This window comes from Mustelus asterias, chromosome 18, assembly GCF_964213995.1.
Source record: "Mustelus asterias chromosome 18, sMusAst1.hap1.1, whole genome shotgun sequence".
Classification (NCBI taxonomy): Eukaryota; Metazoa; Chordata; class Chondrichthyes; order Carcharhiniformes; family Triakidae; genus Mustelus; species Mustelus asterias.
In genome coordinates, this window is record NC_135818.1 from 24,736,420 (window position 1) to 24,756,684 (window position 20,265).

Consider the following 20,265-nt stretch of genomic DNA (forward strand, 5'->3'; position numbering starts at 1 on the left):
ACTTTTTTGAAATAAAATTCTCATCCCAAGTCGTCCTCCTTCTAATATGTCCAACAATTTTTCACTATGAGCATTTCTTTTGGTAAAACAGTCCGATAACTGATGGCTAGTATCAGCCCACTGGAGCTGAGGGATTTCCTTTTTCTCCACCGTTTGTTTTAAACTTGCAATATCAATGCGTAATCTTTTCACTCAGTCTTTGTGGAGTGTTCATTATTCCAAAGTGATCAATTTGTAACAATCTATTGGGATGTTCCCTTCATCATTTTCCCCCCCAATCTCGTATTTCCTCTAATCTTTTAGATCAAAAGAATGCCATGTCAACTGCTTCCATTAGTGCAAGAGTCTGCAACCAGGATGCTCTTTACTGCTTTCCTTATTTTCTTGGTTCCCAAGTCAAGGGACAGCATTTCCCATTTTCAGCCAGGAAAAATATAAAACTGAGACCCTCACTGTACACAAATCAATATTATATTCGTAGTGTCACCCAGAGATAGAAACTTGAATATACATTTCTCCATCTTTAAACTTTTTTAATGTTTTGTTTACCTGTAAGATATCCTGGACATTGGGATGCTTCATTATCGTACTCAATTAAATAACATCAAAACTTGCATCTGGCCTTGTCTGTGTTCTGATCTAGTTTAATTGCCCAACCAGACCTTGCAGTTACTCCGACACATCATTGGAAGCAATTACATCTTTTTGTGAAGTCCTGGCTTGACTGACTGCAATAGGCCTAACGTTTTTCATATATGATTAAAGTAACCTCAGATTTGTCCTGTTTTATTTCTGATCCAATATATTTCATGGCCCCATTAGCCTGACTTCCAAGCTTAAAGTCTGTCCTAATCTTGTAAATAATTCTTTTGAAATTCACTAGTGCCACCCCACAGGAAGTTATCAACATGTATCAATGCTGAACATTCAGCCAATTTTTGTGTGTTCCAGGAGATTTTTCTGCCCATCCACTATTCTTGCATCCCTCTGGTTATCTGATTCAGCTGGACAATACACTACCTGGAAACCCACTTTGGGCAGCTAGCTGCTGGGCAAAACAGCCACTTCCTGTTCTTCACAATCCAATTCTCTATTGCTATCTAACTCCTGAACCATTATATCTTGTCCTCTTGACTCTGCCCCACATCAGTATGTGAGACACATGGTGCTTTGTCACCTTCTATCTTACCCCATATTCATTATTCTGATGACCTGTGAAGAATAGACTTTTATTGTTTGATTCCCATGTTAAACAATCTCAGGTTTTCCTTCACGGCCTGGAACTTTCCCTAGGTCTTTTAGTTTCCTCTGCCCGCCCCTTTATAATAAGCCAAATTACCTTAACTAAAAAACAGAGTTAACGGTAGGTATCTCCTTCAAGAGCAGGGGAGCACCTGAGCATTGAAAGCAAATTCAGATTTCTTCTGTATCGCAATTATACCTGTGCCCCCAACTATTTGTGAAGAATTGTATGCATGTACTCCCCATGCCAAAGCAGTTTTTAACTTGCATCTGATTGTTCAGCCAGTACCTTATGCAACATGTCATCTATCACTGCATGATTCCTCTTGCATAAAATATTGCTGAACAGGCCTGAGCCCCAGTATGCGTAACTGCGATTCAAATTTTCACATGCCCCAAATTTCTCATTCACAATTCCCCTCCATCATTCATCAGGAATTTCATTGGCATACCTAATCTGGTACCCATACGTTTCTCTCTCACCTTATTGGTAATGTTGTGTTTCTCCTTCCCATATATTACAGGCCAAATCTAGTTGCCTAATCTACAAAGTGTAGCCAAAAAATACAATCCTTGTCCCATACTTTTAAGTCCATTCCAATTACATCATTAAATTCCCTGGCCAGTGGCAGACTCAACAGGACGTGGTGGTGTCCTTCAATATTTAACACACAGCACATTGACTGTGACTCGCTCAATAAGGTTGTCATTTTTTTTTTAACCAGTCATTCCAACATCCTGCAGTACAGCTTTCAATTTTTGTGGCACTAGATGTGCAAATTGTCTATGCAGCTTCCAAATAATCATCTTTATCACCGGAAGTTAACAAGACTGCTTGAACTCTTGGACGAGAGATATCTGGCTTCCTTAATAAAAGACAGTAATGGCCTCTCCAATTAAAATGCAAATCCAGTTTCTCCAAATACAATTGCTCTGTCATTCTCCATGTCTAGCTTCATCTGTGGTTTTTTTTATCAAAAATCTGCTCAATAATAGAGGTATCTCACTAGAGACCACATCAGATCTGCAAGGACAGAGGATTCGAAGTGATTGCTTTGAGGGCAGGGATGGCAGATTGGAAAGGAAGGGGACAGTATCTGAGGAGAGGGAATGATTAACATAGGGAGGGAAGTTGATTGCTTGGCAGTTTAATGGAATTAGGGAAGGTCGTAGAGAAAGATGAGCGTTCAGAGCTAGGGCAGAGGAAAAACTTGGTTTGGTGGCAAAAGAAGGTGATGGAAGCTCCCAAGTCTGCTGAGTGGATGATCTCAATCATCATGTCAAAGAGGTCCATGTGCTACTTTGATATGAAGGTGGAGGGGATAGGGCAAGGGGGGGGTTTCAGGGGTTGTGTAATAAGCCGGAAAAGAAGCTCGGGGTTATCTCTGCATGTGATGACGATCCTGGGATGGTGAACAGTTTTGGTAGAGGAACACAGTGACTGATGTAATCCAACCAGATCTGGCAATGTTGGTGTAGAAATTAACCTGAAGGCATGAGGGAAACTAAAATCAGAAATAAATGACTTTTTTATTAATGCACTTCGTACTTGTCGGACTTTGACTTTAGAGTGGGTTGTTTCTATTAAACAGTTAAAAGGAATTCCTCGTTTGTCATTTTGAGGTGGTGGGCTGTACCAGAATAGGGTGGTATACATCTGAGAGGATAAATGACATCCCTTAGTGTTGTATCTCCTTTTTCTCAGCCAAATTGAAGAAAGTGAAGAAGAGGAAGAAACGTGAAGAGGAACACTCATCTGGAGAATCCCCACGGAGGACAGAGATGAAAATATTCGCCAAGTTCTCCCATGATGCTCCTCCATTAGGTTCAAAGAAAAAGCACCTGAATTTAGAGCAATTGAATGCACGGCGACGCAAGGTGTGGCTCAGTATTGCCAAAAAGGAGGTTCCCAAGGTGAGCAGCTCCATGAGACTGGCTGCAAGGGTTTGCTGGGTTTGTATTCTGTGCCGAGGAGGAACTGATTATGACACCCCTTGTACTTTTTTTTTTGCAGGTCTACAAGCAGAAGTCCTCTGCACGCAACATGATCCTCACCAACACTAAGAAGGTAGGTCAGACTTGGACTGAAAATTCTAGATAAATGAATGGGCTGTGCACACATTGAGTCTCTGGGATGGGGGTGAGTTGGGGCCTGTTTGCTGGGGTGGTTGGGGCTCTGCCTACTCATGTTTGGGGCAGAGGGTGGATTTGGGACATAAAGGGTTCTGATCTTTTTCAAGTTATTGAAAAGATGAACTTTGTCAATGGGAGCAGTGCTTTCATTACAGTGCAAACCAAAATTGGGGCAACAGTTCTAATAGCTTATGCAGGCTGAAGTACATTACACTGTATGATCCTGTAACAGAAAATGACTTTAAGATATCAACGGTTAGTTGCTAGAGGCTGTCTTGATTGTTTGAGATGGAAAGAGTTCTGATGCATACGCATTGAGTTCAACCTTCTTTGGGTTAGATAAAGTGACGGGAGAGTTTATCAGCCTATAGTGCTGCACAAAGTATCCTGCAACTTGAACGATTGAGCATATTTGATATACCCATCTTGTATTGTATCTGTCCCCCAGCTGGCTCACCAGTGTATGCGAGAGGTGCGGAGGGCTGCCATCCAGGCACAAAAAAACTGTAAGGAAACACTGCCTCGGGCCCGAAGGCTAACCAAAGAGATGCTGTTGTACTGGAAAAAGTATGACAAGGTTGAAAAGGAACATCGGAAACGGGCAGAGAAAGAGGCTCTGGAACAGCGAAAACTTGATGAAGAGATGCGTGAGGTTAGAAGAGTCTTTCTTGAGTTATTTTCCATTATTTCACAGTGAATAGAGCATTGTTAGGAAGGCAAGAGCTTCTGAGATCGAATAGGTTCATCATTTGCACGGTCTCTGGCCAATCAGGTTGGAGAACTGTAAATCACTATTCCTTTAACCAAGCAGATTCCAAAGCCAAGAACAAGTGAATCATAGGATTGTAGAATACCTATAGTACAGGAGGAGGCCTTTCAACCCATCAAGACTGCACCAACAACAATCCTACATGCCCTATCCCTGTAACCCCACACGTTAATTCCCCCTGACACTAAGGAGCAATTTAGCATGGCCAACCAATCTAACATGCACATCTTTGGAGTGTAGGAGGAAACCACAGCACCCGGAGGAAACCCACGCAGACATGGGGAGAATGTGCAAACTCCACACACACAGTCACCCGAGGCTGGAATTGAATCCGGCTCCCTGGTGCGGTGAGGCAGCAGTGCTATAACCACTGCCACCGTGCCATCTGGTTCTCCATTCAAATGATACCAATGCCTAAAGAGTTACATTGAGTTCAGGTTGCATAAACCTGGTTTGTATTCCCTTCAACTTTTAAGATTGGGCGATGGTCTCATTGCAGTGTTTATAATTGGGACATAGAAACAGAAGTTATTCATGAAGTTCCTTGACCCTGTTCCGCTGTTTAATTAAATCATGGCTGATCTGTATCTTGACTCCAATTTTCTTCCTTGTTTCGGATTCCTTACAATCCTTGCTGAACAGAAATTGATTGGACAACATTTGCTAAGCAATCCCGACTGTGCTAAGCAACCAAGTTAAGATTATCAGCTTGTTTATTTGAGCTCACTTATGCTTGATAAAGCTACATACAACCAAATGCAAGAATCTGTCTGCTGCAGGCAAAAGGAATATTTCCAAAAATCACTCTGTTTTAAATAAACAAAAAGCATTGGGGCGTTGACTCCCTGATACGCTTTTCATGATCGCCCTGACCAATCAAAGCTGACTAAGCACAAATCAGCACCCCTTTTCTCATGCAGCATAAATTGTTGTTTCCTTTGAAATTTGGCATTCTTGAATCTGTCTTGATGAATGCAAGACCAAATGCTTGGATAGCTTGTCTCTCTTTTTTCAGCAGAACTCCAGTTCTGTACCACTAGGTAACCATTTCAAGAATGACTGATAAGACTGTTTAGGAGAAGGTGGCATAGCAGTAGTGTCGCTGGACTAGTAATCTAGTCCCAGGGTAATGTTCTGAGGATTCAGGTTCAAAACCACCAGCATATGGTGGAATTTAAATTCCATCATTAAAAACCTGGAATTAGTCTAATGATGACCATGAAATCATTGTTGATTGTTGTAAAAATTCATCTGGTTCAGTTTTGGGGCAGCACAGTTGTTAGCACTGCTGCCTCACAGCTCCAGGGACCTGTGTTCGATTCCCAACTTGGGTCACTGTGTAGAATTTGCACGTTCTTCCCATGTCTGTGTACGTTTCCTCCGGGTGCTCCAGTTTCCCCCCTCAATGATGTGCAGGTTAGGTGCATTGGCCATGCTGAATTGCCCCTTAGTGTCCCAGGAAGCGTAGGTTACAGGGATTAATGGGGTAAATATGTGGGGTTTTGGGAATAGGGCCTGGGTGGGATTGGTTTTGGTGCAGGCTCGATGGGCCGAATGGCCCCCTGCACTGTAAGGTTTCTTGATTCTATGATGATTTTTAAATGTTCATTTGACTGCCAGCCAAATTAGTTTTTTAGTGAGAGTTCCAGATCTCCACTGCTCTCTCCATAAAGTGACCTGCCTAGCTTTAATTTCAGGTTTTGCCCCTCTTGCTCTTAACTTTCCCAACCAGAGGGAATAGACTTGGTTTTGTATTTGATAGGGTAGAAGCTATGTTACTTGTCCCCATATATAATCCTTTTAACATTAGTATTGTTCTAGTGAATCTGTGCAATAGCTGTTCCAAGATTGATCAAATCTTCCTGAGGTGTGATGCACAGCACTCTATGGTATTCTAGATCTGGTTTGACCTGAGATTCATACAATTAATTCTGTTTATCCAAGAATGCTTAAGCACAAAAGGAGGTTCTATGTGGGTAACCACTCCACATACTTAGCTCCAATTTCTGCAGTGCTCCAAATGGAGTGAGGAAAGGTTTATTTGTTACCATTACTTAAGTGAAAAAATCAGACCTTGGGAATTGCAAACCTGTAAATTGACATGCATTGTAAAAACTTTGCTGTTGGGCATTATATGGGATATGATTTAAGATTGCTTAGAGTTCTGTGGGTTTCCTGGATGCCTTACCTCATTGATGTAATAGAATTCTTCAAATTAACTGTACTTTTGGACATTGATAACCTGATTCCAAAGTGCCACATAGGAAATTGCTAAAAAAGATTAAATTGTATGTGATTATAAGGCAGATATCAGGCAAAGCAGCAAAAGTGGAAATCTTATGCATCATTGTTGGGAGTAGAGCTGAATGGGCCCTGCTCACAATCGGAATTGCATACGGCTCAGTTTTGCTGGCCATCTTCCACTGCAGTTTGGTTGAAAGCATGAAGGGAATCCCGTGTAAATTTGAACTAAATTACTCGGTAGCTGACTGAGGGGGAACATTCTTCATGACAGATAACCTGCAGTTTGGTCAAAGCATTACTGAGTTAAGAAATTCTAAACACATCTCCACTCTTGTCTGGGTATAGTTAAAGGCTATATTTGAAGAGAGACCTGGAGTTGTGGGTGACAACAGCACGCAGATTGAAGAGTTATAAGGAACATTCAAAGGGTTTTGGGGTTAGTAGACCATAAGACATGGGATAGGAGCGGAGGCAAGCCATTTGGCCAATCATATCTGCTCCGCTATTCAATGAGATCATGACTGATCTGAAACAATAATCCTCAACTCCACTTTCCTGCCTTATCCCCATAACCTTGATTCCTATACTGACTAAAAATCTGACTGTCTCAGCCTTGAACATGCCTATCAATTCAGCCTTCACAGCCGTCTGCAGTAAAGAATTCCATAGATTCGCTATTTTTAGAGAAGAAATTTCACTCCACCTATATCTTAAATAGGCCACCTCTTGCTCTGAGATTATGTCTTCTGGTCCCAGACTTTCCCCACAGGAAATACAACTCTCAGCATCTACCCTGTCAAGCCCCCTGAGAATCGTGTCTGTCTCAATAAGGTTGCCCCTCATTCTTCTAAACTCCAACCAGTATAATAACACCTATTCAACCTCTCCTCCTAAGAAAATCCCTTCAAACCTGGAATCGGCCGAATGTGAGAACCTAATGGATAACTCATTTCCCAACCTTTTCTCCCTGACGGGTGTCAGTAGAATTCTGGGAAATTAATGTGTACAAAAATGCCCTAATTGTCCTACACCCACTTCCCTAGAAATCTACAAAATAAACAGGTGATACTTTCTTTTGAAAAGAAACATGCAGCTTACCTGCCAAACTGCTTTGAAACTTCCGCCTTTCACATGATACTGCACCTCTGAGCAGCCTATACCCTCTACTTCCTCATACTTCCTCACCTCCACCAGACAACTCTTAGACCTGCTTTTATTGACCCTAGGCAAAGCGACAGCAGCGGAAATTGAACTTCTTAATCACACAAACTGAGCTGTATGCACACTTTATGAGCCGGAAAAGAGCTTCTGGGAATGATGCACTGCAGGAGGAAATCTTGATGAAGCTGGACGACAGTGTGATGTACAGACAGATTGACATCGGAGGAGGAGTGATGGTTAATGTCAGTCAAGAGGATTATGGTAAGAAAGTGCTATAATACTCAACAGGTGAAAGTGTGTGTCTGTGAATCAGTAAGTTTCTGTAATCCCCTGGCTTCCGCCACCTGTGTGTGTTTGTGTGGACATAGACCAGCAAATTGAGAATTCCTCTGCTTCCCTTCAAATGGTGCTGAGAGATCTTTTATCTTCACCTGTGAGGAAAGATGGAACCTTGGTTTAACCATGCTTATCTCATTTTCGCTTGAAAGCATTCATTTTCCCCCACTTGTTGCTTTCTGTCTCAGATATTCCTTTTTTTAATGTGACTACATTTCTTTCATTTTCTCAGTGAGCCTCTAATACAGCACCATAGAATCCTACAATGTAGAAGGAGGTCTTTCGGCTCATTGAATCTGCACTGACCACAATCCCACGCACTCCCTATCCCCATGACCCTATACGTTCACCCTAGCTAGTCTCCTTGACACTAAGGACACTCATGGCCAATGCACCTAACCCACACATCTTTGGACTGTGGGAGGAAACTGGAACACCCGGAGGAAACTCGCACAGACACGGGGAGAACGTGCAAACTCCACATAGACAGTGACCCAAGTCGGGAATCAAACCCGGGTGAGGCAGCAGTGCTAACCACTGTACCACCGTGCTGCACCTTATCAAAACGCCATTCAGGCAGGTCTCGGTATCCAGTGACTACAACTGGAAAGTGCATCTACAACCACTCATAGTCTAGACTCATACATGAGAGAATAACTTCATTAGTGGTGTGCTGGAGGGAGTGCAGTATCCATAAAACCATATTCTTATTAAAATCCACATGTGCAGGATAGGAACAAAGGAACTACAAGGAGAAGCCACGTGGTATATTTTTTAAAATAACGTTTCACTCAGACAGCCAGTTTTAAATCAAAGGAACATAGGACTTAGGAACAGGAGTAGGCCATTTGAGCCTGCTCCTCCATTCAATGAGAACATGGCTGATTTGGTTATGGTTTCAACTCAACTTCCTTGGTTGCCCCCACCCCACATAACTCTTGACTCCCTTGTTTATCAAAAATCATAATTAACTCTGCCTTGAATAACTTCAATGACCCAGTCCCCTCTGCTCTCTGGGGAAGAAAATTCCACGTACTAAAAAAATATACAATTGCATAAGAAATTATGCTCCATGACCAATTGTATGATGCACCTTGTTCTATGATTAGTTGTTTCTTGATTGGTGAAGTCTGCTACCAAAGGAAGATTTATGGCGACATGGCATTGTTATCTGGTAATTCCTTAGAAAGATTCTGAGTGATCTGCTTTGACTACTTTTAGTATACCTGTGATTAATGGGCAAATGGGCTCCAGTGGGTTTCAGTGTTACATCTCCAATATCCTGCTCTGTTCCAGTGGGAGTCTATCCCAATACTCAGACTCAAAAAAAATAAATAGAGCATGCCATGGCACTCAAATGGAGATTTTATTTTAAAGACAATGAAAGATCCATTGTCCAGTGTCCTTGTACCCCTCCATCCTTTTTTTGTCCAGTGTCAGCCCTTCCCTGTGCCACCATGTTAGAAACGTCTCTGATCCTGATGTTGATGATTGCTGCCACATGAATGTACCTGACCCTTTGGAAATCTGTTGATGTTAATAGATCCTGCATTCTTGGACAAGGCCAGTCCGTTCTAGTACTCTAGTACAGAGGGACTGAGCTGTGTGTAAATGAAGGTTGCACTATTGGCCCTGCTGGAATAATAAGAAAACTGCTAGAATCCATATATTTTAGGTGAGAGTAACAAGGCACTTGCATAAGAATTGGCAGAGTCAACATGGAATTGTGAAAGGGAAATTTTGCTTGACATATTGGTTTGGGGTTTGATGAGGATGTGGGGTAACAAGCCGATGTAGTATATTTATATTTTCAAAAACTCTTGATAAGGTGCTGCCTAAGTGGTTGTTACATAAAATTAGGCCTCATAGAATTGAGCATAATATATATATTATATATGGAAAGAAAATTCGTTAACAGACAGAAGATAGAGAGTAGAAATAAATGGGTAATTTTCAGGTTGCAAGTGGTGCTTGGGTCTCACCTATTTACAATCTTTGTCAATGGCATAAACAAGGAACCGAGTGTGTTGTGTCCAAGTTTGATGATACATAGTTACAATCACAGAATTTAGGTGGGAAAGTAAGTTGTGGGGAGACACAGATTGTAAAAGGTTATAGACAGGTTAAATCTTTGGGCACAGATCATAGAAATTTAACATGCAGGTACAATAAACCTTTATTAGGAGAGCCTTTATTATAAAGGAATTTGTATGTTCAGTTTGGCCTCCTTACGAAAGGAAGGATTATACTTCGCTTTGGGGAAGTACATTGAAAATTCACTGAACGGATTCTTGGGATGAAGAATTGACCTAAAAAGATGATTGATTAGTTTGGGCCTATGTTCCCTGGAGCTTAAAAGATTGAAAGGTGATCTCATTGAAACAAATAAAATTCTTAAGGGGTTGAACAAGGTAGGTACTTGCTAAGACTGTTTCCCCTGACTTAGAGAGTCTAGAACTAAGGTTCACAGTCTCATAAGTAATTGGTTATTTCGGATTGAGATGATAAATTTCTCCACTTGAAGATTCTGAACTTTTGAATTCCCTGCCGCAAAGTGCTGTGGGTGCTGCTTTTTGGTACGATCCAATTTTCTCTTAACTCCACAGCAAACTCAGGATAGGGTGAACTCAGAAAGGGTTAGTTTATTTGCAGACACTCAAAGCTCAAAAGAGGATTTGCAGTGTTTCTTGCCCCCCCCCCCCACCTTTGCATTCATACAGTAAAATAAAGGGATATAGAAAAGGATTTACAGTGCAGAGACCACAGAGAAACTAAATATTGTTTCATATGGATTCCAAAATCAAAGACCAATGAGATATTGCTTCACAAAGGTCCGTGAACTGAAAATGATGCTGTATAGTTTACTTTTCAGATGGTGTTGACATCACACAATGAGATAGGCATGCAGAGAAGAATCAGTCTTACAGGGATGGTACAGAATTTCCATCAGAAGCAGAGCTGATGGGGCCAGGTGTCCAACCGGTGCCAAAGATTCTTATCTGTGACTATTAGTCTGATGATTTTTTTTTAAAAAGCCGACGGACTTTGCAGTTCAGAGAGCCAGTACAGTCCAGAAATTGATGTCATGTGACTCCCCACTTCACAATCTTTGACAAAGACTGTGTATCCTTATGTGGATGCCCGAGATTGTTAAATGTCTCAACCGTTAGGAATTGAAAGCAAGGTTGCAGGGGCTGATTTTTTTAGCAGACGGATGGACTCTGGTTGGCCAGTCTGGTTTATGAAAATACAAATGGCCTTTGTATCGCTCTTTGAATTTGGTCTGGGCAGTCCCTTGGGGGTTATTCATGGCTCTTCAGGGATAACAATGAGTGTTTCTTTGATACTGCCAGGTATTTCTTTTGTTTGGGGTCATAGACATAGATTCAGTCATTTTAGATCCTTGTCAAGTTTGAATTTATTTTAAGGATAGTAATGAGCTTCTCTCTTTTTAAATTATACAGGGTGAGGGTTTAGTCCCTCACAAAGGCAATCAAAGGATATGGGAGTCAAATGTGGAGTTGTAGCTGAGGTGGAAGATCAGCCCTACTAGTTCCAGGCAGGGATTGAGCTTGAGTCCGCCTTGTCTGTGTGTCTCCAAACTAGACCAAGTGTTCATTTGAATCATCTGCCAGTGCAGTATTAACCAGGTTGTCATTATTATAATGTTTCAATACATTGTCACAATTCATTTGGTCTGCATCCTACCTATGCACACCGTGTGGTCTGACTCATCCATATTCTGAGCACATAAATTGCTGCCAGTTAGCAGCTGAGTTCCAAAATGGGAGTCATATAAAGTTATACAATTTGTACCTTTGCCCCTAGTTGAATTCCACCAGTTTTTTGCTCTTTACATCAATCAGTTGCCAAGAATTTGGGACAAAGTTTCCAGCCCCTCTGCTAGAGATGGTTAGATTAAACAGACATGAGAGCATCAAACATTTTACTAATTGTTTTGGCCTGCCTAGGTTTTCTGTGCATTGTTTTCAGATTTTCTGGGAGCCTAAGGGGTTGGCAAAGGGAGACAGACCTCCAAAGAGATCCCATTCCCGGCTGTCCTTTTTCAGAGCCAATAGAAACCAGGAGCAAAAAAAAACACATTCCAGACACTTTGAACCACATCAACAACCAGACAATGCTTGCTGTAGAAAATAAGTAGTTTAGGCAGGTACAGACTGGAGCATTACAATACAAAGAGAAAATGCGCAACCTGGGATTTTATACCCCCGCACACAAGTTGTCTTGATGCTGGGCTATAATAATACGATGGTCAGTATGCCTCAATATCTACTAAACCAGTGAAAAATACCAGTCTGTCCACATTAACAATCAAAACCCAGAGTCTGAACATGATGATGTGTCTTGCCAAATGTGCCTCATTTCACAATACACATCCAAAAGGAACCGAATAAATGAGAGGCCAGCCTTATACTGTTGGTCATCACTGAACGTGCGTTGATACTGATATGTGTGAAGGGAAACAATATCCTTGAACAGTTCATGCAATGAAGCTATGAGACCCATCATGTCTTTTTCGGCTCTTTTAGAAAGCTATCCAATGAATCCCATTCCTTTGTTCTTTCCCCATCATTTTTACTGTGTTTTTTTTTCTTTTGGAACTTGAATATATAAAAATTCCATTTTGAATGTTACTAAATCATCTTCCACCATCCTTTCAGGCAGAGCATTTTGGATTATAATAATTTAGTGTTTTCAAAAAGAAAATCTCATGTCGCCTCGAGATCCTTTGCATTAAATCTGGTGTCTTCTGGTTATTGGCCGTTCTGCCACTGGAAACAGCGTTTCCTTAATTTATTTTGAACACCTCTATCAAATTCCTTAACCTTCCTCACTTTAAAGAAAATAACCTCAGTTTCTCCACGTTCTTGAAATTCCTTAACCTTGATAGCATTTTGGTAAATCTCTGCATCTTCGCTAATGCCTCCTTGAAGTTTGGTGCCCAAAATTGAAAACACTACTACAGCTGAAGACCAAGTGGTGATTTATATAGTTTAACATAACATATATTTGTGTTTGTATTTGATGTCCAGGAGTGAAGCCCAGAATCAAAGATGCTTTGTTAACCTCTTTCTCAAATTTATCCTACCACATTCAAAGATTTGTGTACTTGGAGCCCCAGCTGTCTTTTCTGCACCTTTTTAAAAAATTGTACCGTTTAATCCATACTGCATCTCCTCATTCTTCCTGCCAAAACGTATCAGCTCATATATCTGTGTTAATTCCTTCTGCCCTTTAACTGTCTTTTTCACCAGTCTTGTCAGATTCTCCTTTGTTTATTACCATTTTCAAGTTTTAAATCATCTTCAGATGGGAAATTATGCCCTGTATACTCAAGTTCTTGTCACTAACATGCATCAAAAATAGCCATGCGACCCCTCGGAGAACCATTGTAATTACTCTCTGCTTTTTGTCCCTTATGATGTGGAGATGCCGGCGTTGGACTGGGGTAAACACAGTAAGAAGTTTAACAACACCAGGTTAAAGTCCAACAGGTTTATTTGGTAGCAAAAGAAAATAAACCTGTTGGACTTTAACCTGGTGTTGTTAAACTTCTTACTGTTTTGTCCCTTATCCAGCTTTGTATCAACATGTCCACTGTTCCTTTAATCTGTGGACTTCAATTTTGCTAACTGGTCCATTATGTATTATTTCATCAAACACCTCTTGGAACTACATACACAATATCACTGCACTAATGTCATCGACTATCAAACAACTCCATCAAATAAGTCAAATATGATTTGCTTTTAACAAATTGCTGACTTTCATTTATTAGCCCATACTTTCCAAATGCGAATTAATTTTGTACCATATTGCTGTGTCCAAAAGTATCAATGTTTGGCGCACTGGTCCGTGGATGCCTCTCCCCTTTTTAAACAGGGGTATAACATTTGGAAGCCTCCAGCCCTCTGGCACCACTCTCATATTCATGAAGGTTTGGCGTTTGTGGCGAGAACAATTTGCACTCTTTCTTCCCTTCATAACTTGGGATGTATCCTATTTGGATCTGGTAACTTTTCAACGTTGAGGACTGCTGACATTTTAAATGCGTCTTCTCTATCTATTTTTATCCTATCCAATGCCACCACTGCTTCCTCCTTTTTGCTACATGTCTTGTGAAGGCAGATCCCGAACACTTACTTGGTGTCTCAGCTATGTTTTCAGCCTCCTTTTTAGTGTCCTACCCTTTGACTAACTTTTTAGAATTTCTGTTTTTAAAACTTTTGGGTTTCCTTTTGTATGTTGGGTGCTTAATCTTTTCTCAAAGCCTCAGTCTGCCCCTCATTGCTATCTTTATTTCTCCTTTGTAATTTATATATTTAGCTTAGTTCTTTACTGCATTCAGATCTTTACAATTGTCAGCTGCCTTTTTCTGTCTCCTTTTAACCTCCAAATCTTTAGTCATCCAAGGAATTCCATCTTTGGACACTTCTTTTCCCCTGTTCACGAATGAGTCTATCCTATACTTGAGCCATCTCCTCTTTGTAAGTCTCCCATTGTTAATTACTGTTTTGCCTATTAAATTTTATTGCGATCCACCTGGGCATGATCTCCTTTTTGGGTTACTGCTAACCCTCCTCCAGTTGAAGTATTTTTATGCTTAATTGCACCTTGTCCTTTTCCATGACTATAACCTGATATTGTGTTCACTGTTCCCCATTTGTGCTCCTACTGAAACATGCTCCACTCCCCCCACCTCCTCCAAATCCAGGACGACTACTTTGCTTGGTGTACTGGGAATACATTGATTAAAGGCAGTTCTCTTTTCTACATTTCAGGAATTTATTCCTCTTTTCCTTTTTATATTGTTACTATCCCAGTTTCTATTGGGACCATTGAAGATGCCCATAATCATGTCCACCTTTTCTATAAAATGCCTGCAAGTTTGCACCTCTGTTTCCTTCCCATCATTCAGTGACCTGTTGTTTCTTACCCCTAATCAAATTTGTTCTGTCTTTGATCTCTCAACTCCATCATTCCCTCTAGCGTAATAATGGGTGCTTTGATCAGTGTATCTACTCCCCAGCTCCTCCTTATATATTTCTCGATCTATCCTAACACCTAGTCGCCAAGAATATTAAAATTCCCAACCGTCTTGTTCGTTCTTTCTTTCTGCCATTCTTTTCCGGTTGGAGGAAGGTAACTAGTGGCGTGCCGCAGGGATCGGTACTCGGGCCGCAACTATTTACCATTTATATAGATGATCTGGAGGAGGGGACAGAGTGTAGGGTAACGAAGTTTGCAGACGACACAAAGATAAGTGGAAAAGTGAATCGTGTGGAGGACGGAGAAGATCTGCAGAGAGATTTGGACAGGCTGAGTGAGTGGGCGAGGATATGGCAAATGGAGTATAACGTTGATAAATGCGAGGTTATACACTTCGGAGGAAATAATAACAAATGGGATTACTATCTCAATGGAAACAAATTAAAACATGCTACCGTGCAAAGGGACCTGGGGGTCCTTGTGCATGAGACGCAAAAGCCCAGTCTGCAGGTACAACAGGTGATCAAGAAGGCAAATGGGATGTTGGCCTATATCGCGAGGGGGATAGAATATAAAAGCAGGGATGTCTTGATGCACCTGTACAGGGCATTGGTGAGGCCGCAGCTGGAATACTGTGTGCAGTATTGGTCCCCTTATATGAGGAAGGATATATTGGCATTGGAGGGAGTGCAGAGAAGGTTCACCAGGTTGATACCGGAGATGAGGGGTTTGGATTTTGAGGAGAGGCTGAGGAGATTGGGTTTGTACTCGTTGGAGTTTAGAAGGATGAGAGGGGATCTTATGGAGACTTATAAGATAATGCGGGGGCTGGATAGGGTGGAGGCGGAGAGATTCTTTCCACTTAGTAAGGAAGTTAAAACTAGAGGACACAGCCTCAAAATAAAGGGGGGTCGGTTTAAGACAGAGTTGAGGAGGAACTTCTTCTCCCAGAGGGTGGTGAATCTCTGGAATTCTCTGCCCACTGAGGTGGTGGAGGCTACCTCGCTGAATATGTTTAAAGCGCGGATGGATGGATTCCTGATCGGTAAGGGAATTAAGGGTTATGGGGATCAGGCGGGTAAGTGGTACTGATCCACGTCAGATCAGCCATGATCTTATTGAATGGCGGGGCAGGCTCGAGGGGCTAGATGGCCTACTCCTGCTCCTATTTCTTTTGTTCTTATGTTCTTAAGTCTATTATTGTCAGTATATCATTTGGTGATGTAGAGGCTTGTGCTTGACGCTCTCCAACTTTTTTTAACCACGCTGTGTGTATTTATGTGCATGCATTCCAAATCCATATTCGACTGCTTCACATTTGCTGCTTCTATTTCTGAATTCTTCACTCTGGTGCAATTTACCTTTCCCAGTTTTTGTATCTTTCTTCCAAATACACTTTTTTTTCCTTCTCTCTTACTGTGTTCTTGTTACCACTCCCCCAGCCAAATTAGTTCTGAAGACTTGCTGGCTATATGATACTGAATAAAGTGTCCCTGGCCCAAAGGAGCGATGCTGGATTAAACCTTTACATACATAGCTGTAAAACCCAAGAATCGCCAAAAGACTTAATGTACAAGTATGGCAAGTTTTGGGAACCTTGGATAACGAGCGATATTGTGAGCCTAGTCAAAGGAAAAAAGGAAGCTTTTGTCAAAGCTAGGAGGCTGGGAACACATGAAGTAAGTGTGGAATACAAGGAAAGTAGAAAGAAACTTAAGCAGGGAGTAAGGAGGGCTAAAAGAGGTCACGAAAAAGCATTGGCCAGCAGGATTAAGGAAAATCTCAAGGCTTTTTATGCATAAATAAAGAGCAAGAGGATAGCCAGGGAGACGATTGGCCCACTCACGGACAGGGGAGGGAATCTATGTGTGGAGTCAGTGGAAATGGGCGAGGTATTAAATGAGTACTTTGCGTCAGTATTCACCAAAGAGAAGGACTTAGTGGATGAGGAGTTTGGGAAAGGGTGTGTAGATAGTTTGAATCATGTTGAGATCAAAAAGGAGGTGGTATTGGAGTTCTTGAGAAACATTAAGGTAGACAAGTCCCCAGGGCCTGATGGGATATACCCCAGAATACTGAGAGAAGCAAGGGAGGAAATCGCTGGAGCCTTGAGAGAAATTTTTGTATCCTCACTGACTACAGCGGAGGTCTCAGAGGATTGGAGAATAGCCAATGTTCTTCCTTTGTTTAAGAAGGGTAGCAGGAATAATCCAGGTAATTACAGGCCGGTGAGCCTTACATCAATGGTAGGGAAATTATTGGAAAGGATTCTTCGAGATAGGATTTATTCCCACTTGGAAATAAGTGGACATATTAGTGAGTGGCAACATGGTTTTGTGAAGGGGAGGTCATGTCTCACGAACTTGATCGAGTTTTTCGAGGAAGTGATGAAGATGATTGATGAGGATAGGGCAGTGGATGTTGTCGACATGGACTTCAGTAAGGCCTTTGACAAGGTCCCTCATGGCAGACTGGTGCAGAAGGTGAAGTCGCATGGGGTCAGAGGTGAGCTGGCAAGGTGGACACAAAACTGGCTCAGTCAAAGAAGTCATGATGTGGAGATGCCGACGTTGGACTGGGGTAAACACAGTAAGAAGTTTAACAACACCAGGTTAAAGTCCAACAGGTTTATTTGGTAGCAAAAGCCACATGAACCCAATATCCCGGTTGAGGCCATCCTCGTGTGCGGAACTTGGCTATCAGTTTCTGCTCAGCGACTCTGCGCCGTCGTGTGTCGTGAAGGCCACCTTGGAGAACGCATACCCGAACGCTTACGGGCATTCGGCCTCTGATATTCAGGTAAGCGTTCTCCAAGGCGGCCTTCACGACACACGACGGCGCAGAGTCGCTGAGCAGAAACTGATAGCCAAGTTCCGCACACATGAGGACAGCCTCAACCGGGATATTGGGTTCATGTCACACTATCTGTAATCCCCACAACTTGCCTGGACCTGCAGAGTCTCACTGGCTGTCCTGTCTGGAGGCAATACACATCTCTTTAACCTGTCTTAATGCTCTCTCCACACACATTGTTTGTACCTTTAAGACTTGATTAGCTGTAGGTATTCGCATTCCAACCATTATTCTGTAAATTGAGTTTGTGTCTTTATATGCCCTGTTTGTGAACAGAATTCCCACTCACCTGAAGAAGGAGCTTAAGGCTCCGAAAGCTTGTGGCTTTTGCTACCAAATAAACCTGTCTGACTTTAACCTGGTGTTGTTAAATGTCTTAGTCAAAGAAGACAGAGGGTAGCAGTGGAAGGGTGCGTTTCTGAATGGAGGACTTTGACAAGTGGCATTCCTCGGATCAGTGCTGGGATCTTTGCTGTTTGTAATATAAATGATTTGGAGGAAAATGTAACTGGTTTGATTAGTAAGTTTGCGGATGACACAAAGGTTGGTGGATTTACGGACAGTGATGAGGACCATCAGAGGATACAGCAGGATATAGATCGGTTGGAGACTTGGGCGGAGAGATGGCAGATGGAGTTTAATCCGGACAAATGTGAGGTAATGCATTTTGGAAGGTCTAATACAGATCGGAAATATACAGTAAATGGCAGAACCCTTCGGAGTATTGATAGGCAAAGGGATCTGGGTGTACAGGTACACAGGTCACTGAAAGTGGCAATACAGGTGGAGAAGGTAGTCAAGAAGGCATACGGCATGCTTGCCTTCATTGGCCGGGGCATTGAGTTTAAAAATTGGCAAGTCATGTTGCAGCTTTATAGAACCTTAGTTAGGCCGCACTTGGAATATAGTGTTCAATTCTGGTCGCCACACTAGCAGAAGGATGTGAAGGCTTTAGAGAGGGCATTATCTATGAGGAGAGGTTGGAGAAACTTGATTTGTCCTCATTGGAACGTCGGAGGTTGAGGGGCGACCTGATAGAAGTCTACAAGATTGAGAGGCATGGGCAGAGTGGATAGTCAGAAGCTTTTTCCCAGGGTGGAAGAGTCAATTACTCGGGGGCACAGGTTTAAGGTGCGAGGGGCAAGGCTTAAAGGAGATGTATGAGGCAGATTTTTTACACAGAGGGTGGTGGGTGCCTGGAACTCGTTGGTGGGTGAGGTAGTGGAAGCAGATACGGTTGTGGCTTTTAAGGGGCATCTGGACAATAACATGAATAGGATGGGAATGGAGGGATATGATCCCCGGAAGGGTAGGGGGTTTTAGTTAAGCCGGGCAGCATGGTTGGTGCAGGCTTGGAGGGTCGAAGGGCCTGTTCCTGTGCTGTAATTTTCTTTGTTCTTTGTATTGGCTCCACCATTTCACAAGTCGAACCCTTGCTGTATAGCTGCGTCGCTACAAATCCTGGGAGCACAGTTCAAGACTAATATGCACAAATTAGCAACATGTCACCCTAAAACAGACTGCACCTCAACAAGAGCTCTTAGTGTGTCAGTTGCAGATAATGATTGCACAGCGAATCCACTGCATGGAGAATCCACCACACAGGAGATTGCCCTGGGGTCTGCTGAGAACTCCCCTCTTGCTCATGCATCATCAATAAAAGTTGTTTAATCCATCTAAGTTCAGAAATAACAGAAGACAAAGTAACCAGTTATATGAAAGTAAAATACTGCAGATGCTGGAAATCTGAAATGAAATAAAAACCGAAAATGCTGGATTAAAAAAAAATCATGGTCAGACCAGCATTTATTGCCAATCCCTGGTTGCCCTTTGGAAGATGGTGGTGAGCTGCGTTCTTGAGCTGCTATAGTCCCTGAGGTGTAGGTATACCACAGTACTGTTAGGGAGGGAATTCCAGGATTTTGACCCAGTGACAGTGAAGAAATGCGACATATTTCCGAGTCAGAATGGTGAGTGACTTGGAGGGGAACCTCCAGGTGGTGGTGTTGTGTATCTTCTGCCCTTGTCCTTCTAAATAGTAGTACACATGTGTTTGGAAGGTGCAGTTGAAGGAGCTTGGTGAGTTCCTGCAGTGCATCTTGTAGATGGTACATAGTGCTGTCACTGTGCATTGGTGTTGGGAGTGAATGTACATGGAAGGGTGCCAGTCAAGCAGGCTATTTTGTCCTGGATAATGTTGAGCTTCTCGAGTGTTGTTGAAGCTGCACTCATCCAGGCAAGTGGAGAGTATTCCATTACACACCTGACTTGTGCCCTGTATACAGTTTTGGGGTGTCAGGAAGTGAGCTACTTGCTGCAGAATTCCAAGCCTTTTACTTGCTCTGGTTGCCACAGTGTTTATATGGCTAGTTCAGTTTCTGGGCAATGACAATCCAGGATGTTGATAGTGGGGGATTCAACAATGGTAATGCCATTGAACGTCATGGGGTGATGGTTAGATCCTGTTTTGTTGAAGATGATCATTGCCTGGCACTTGTATGGCACAAATGTTACTT

General features: G+C 42.2%; 1 protein-coding gene across 5 annotated transcripts in view; it reads left to right on the forward strand.

Annotated features, from left to right (window-relative positions):
* ino80 (INO80 complex ATPase subunit) overlaps positions 1-20,265 on the forward strand; it is a 215,755-nt gene that overhangs the window by 66,038 nt on the left and 129,452 nt on the right. For all 5 annotated transcript variants that reach the window (XM_078233564.1, XM_078233565.1, XM_078233561.1 and 2 more), the window contains 4 exons: positions 2,948-3,156; positions 3,257-3,310; positions 3,824-4,027; positions 7,615-7,810. In XM_078233564.1, the coding sequence (XP_078089690.1) occupies positions 2,948-3,156; positions 3,257-3,310; positions 3,824-4,027; positions 7,615-7,810 (663 nt within the window). The remainder of the gene's footprint in view (positions 1-2,947; positions 3,157-3,256; positions 3,311-3,823; positions 4,028-7,614; positions 7,811-20,265) is intronic.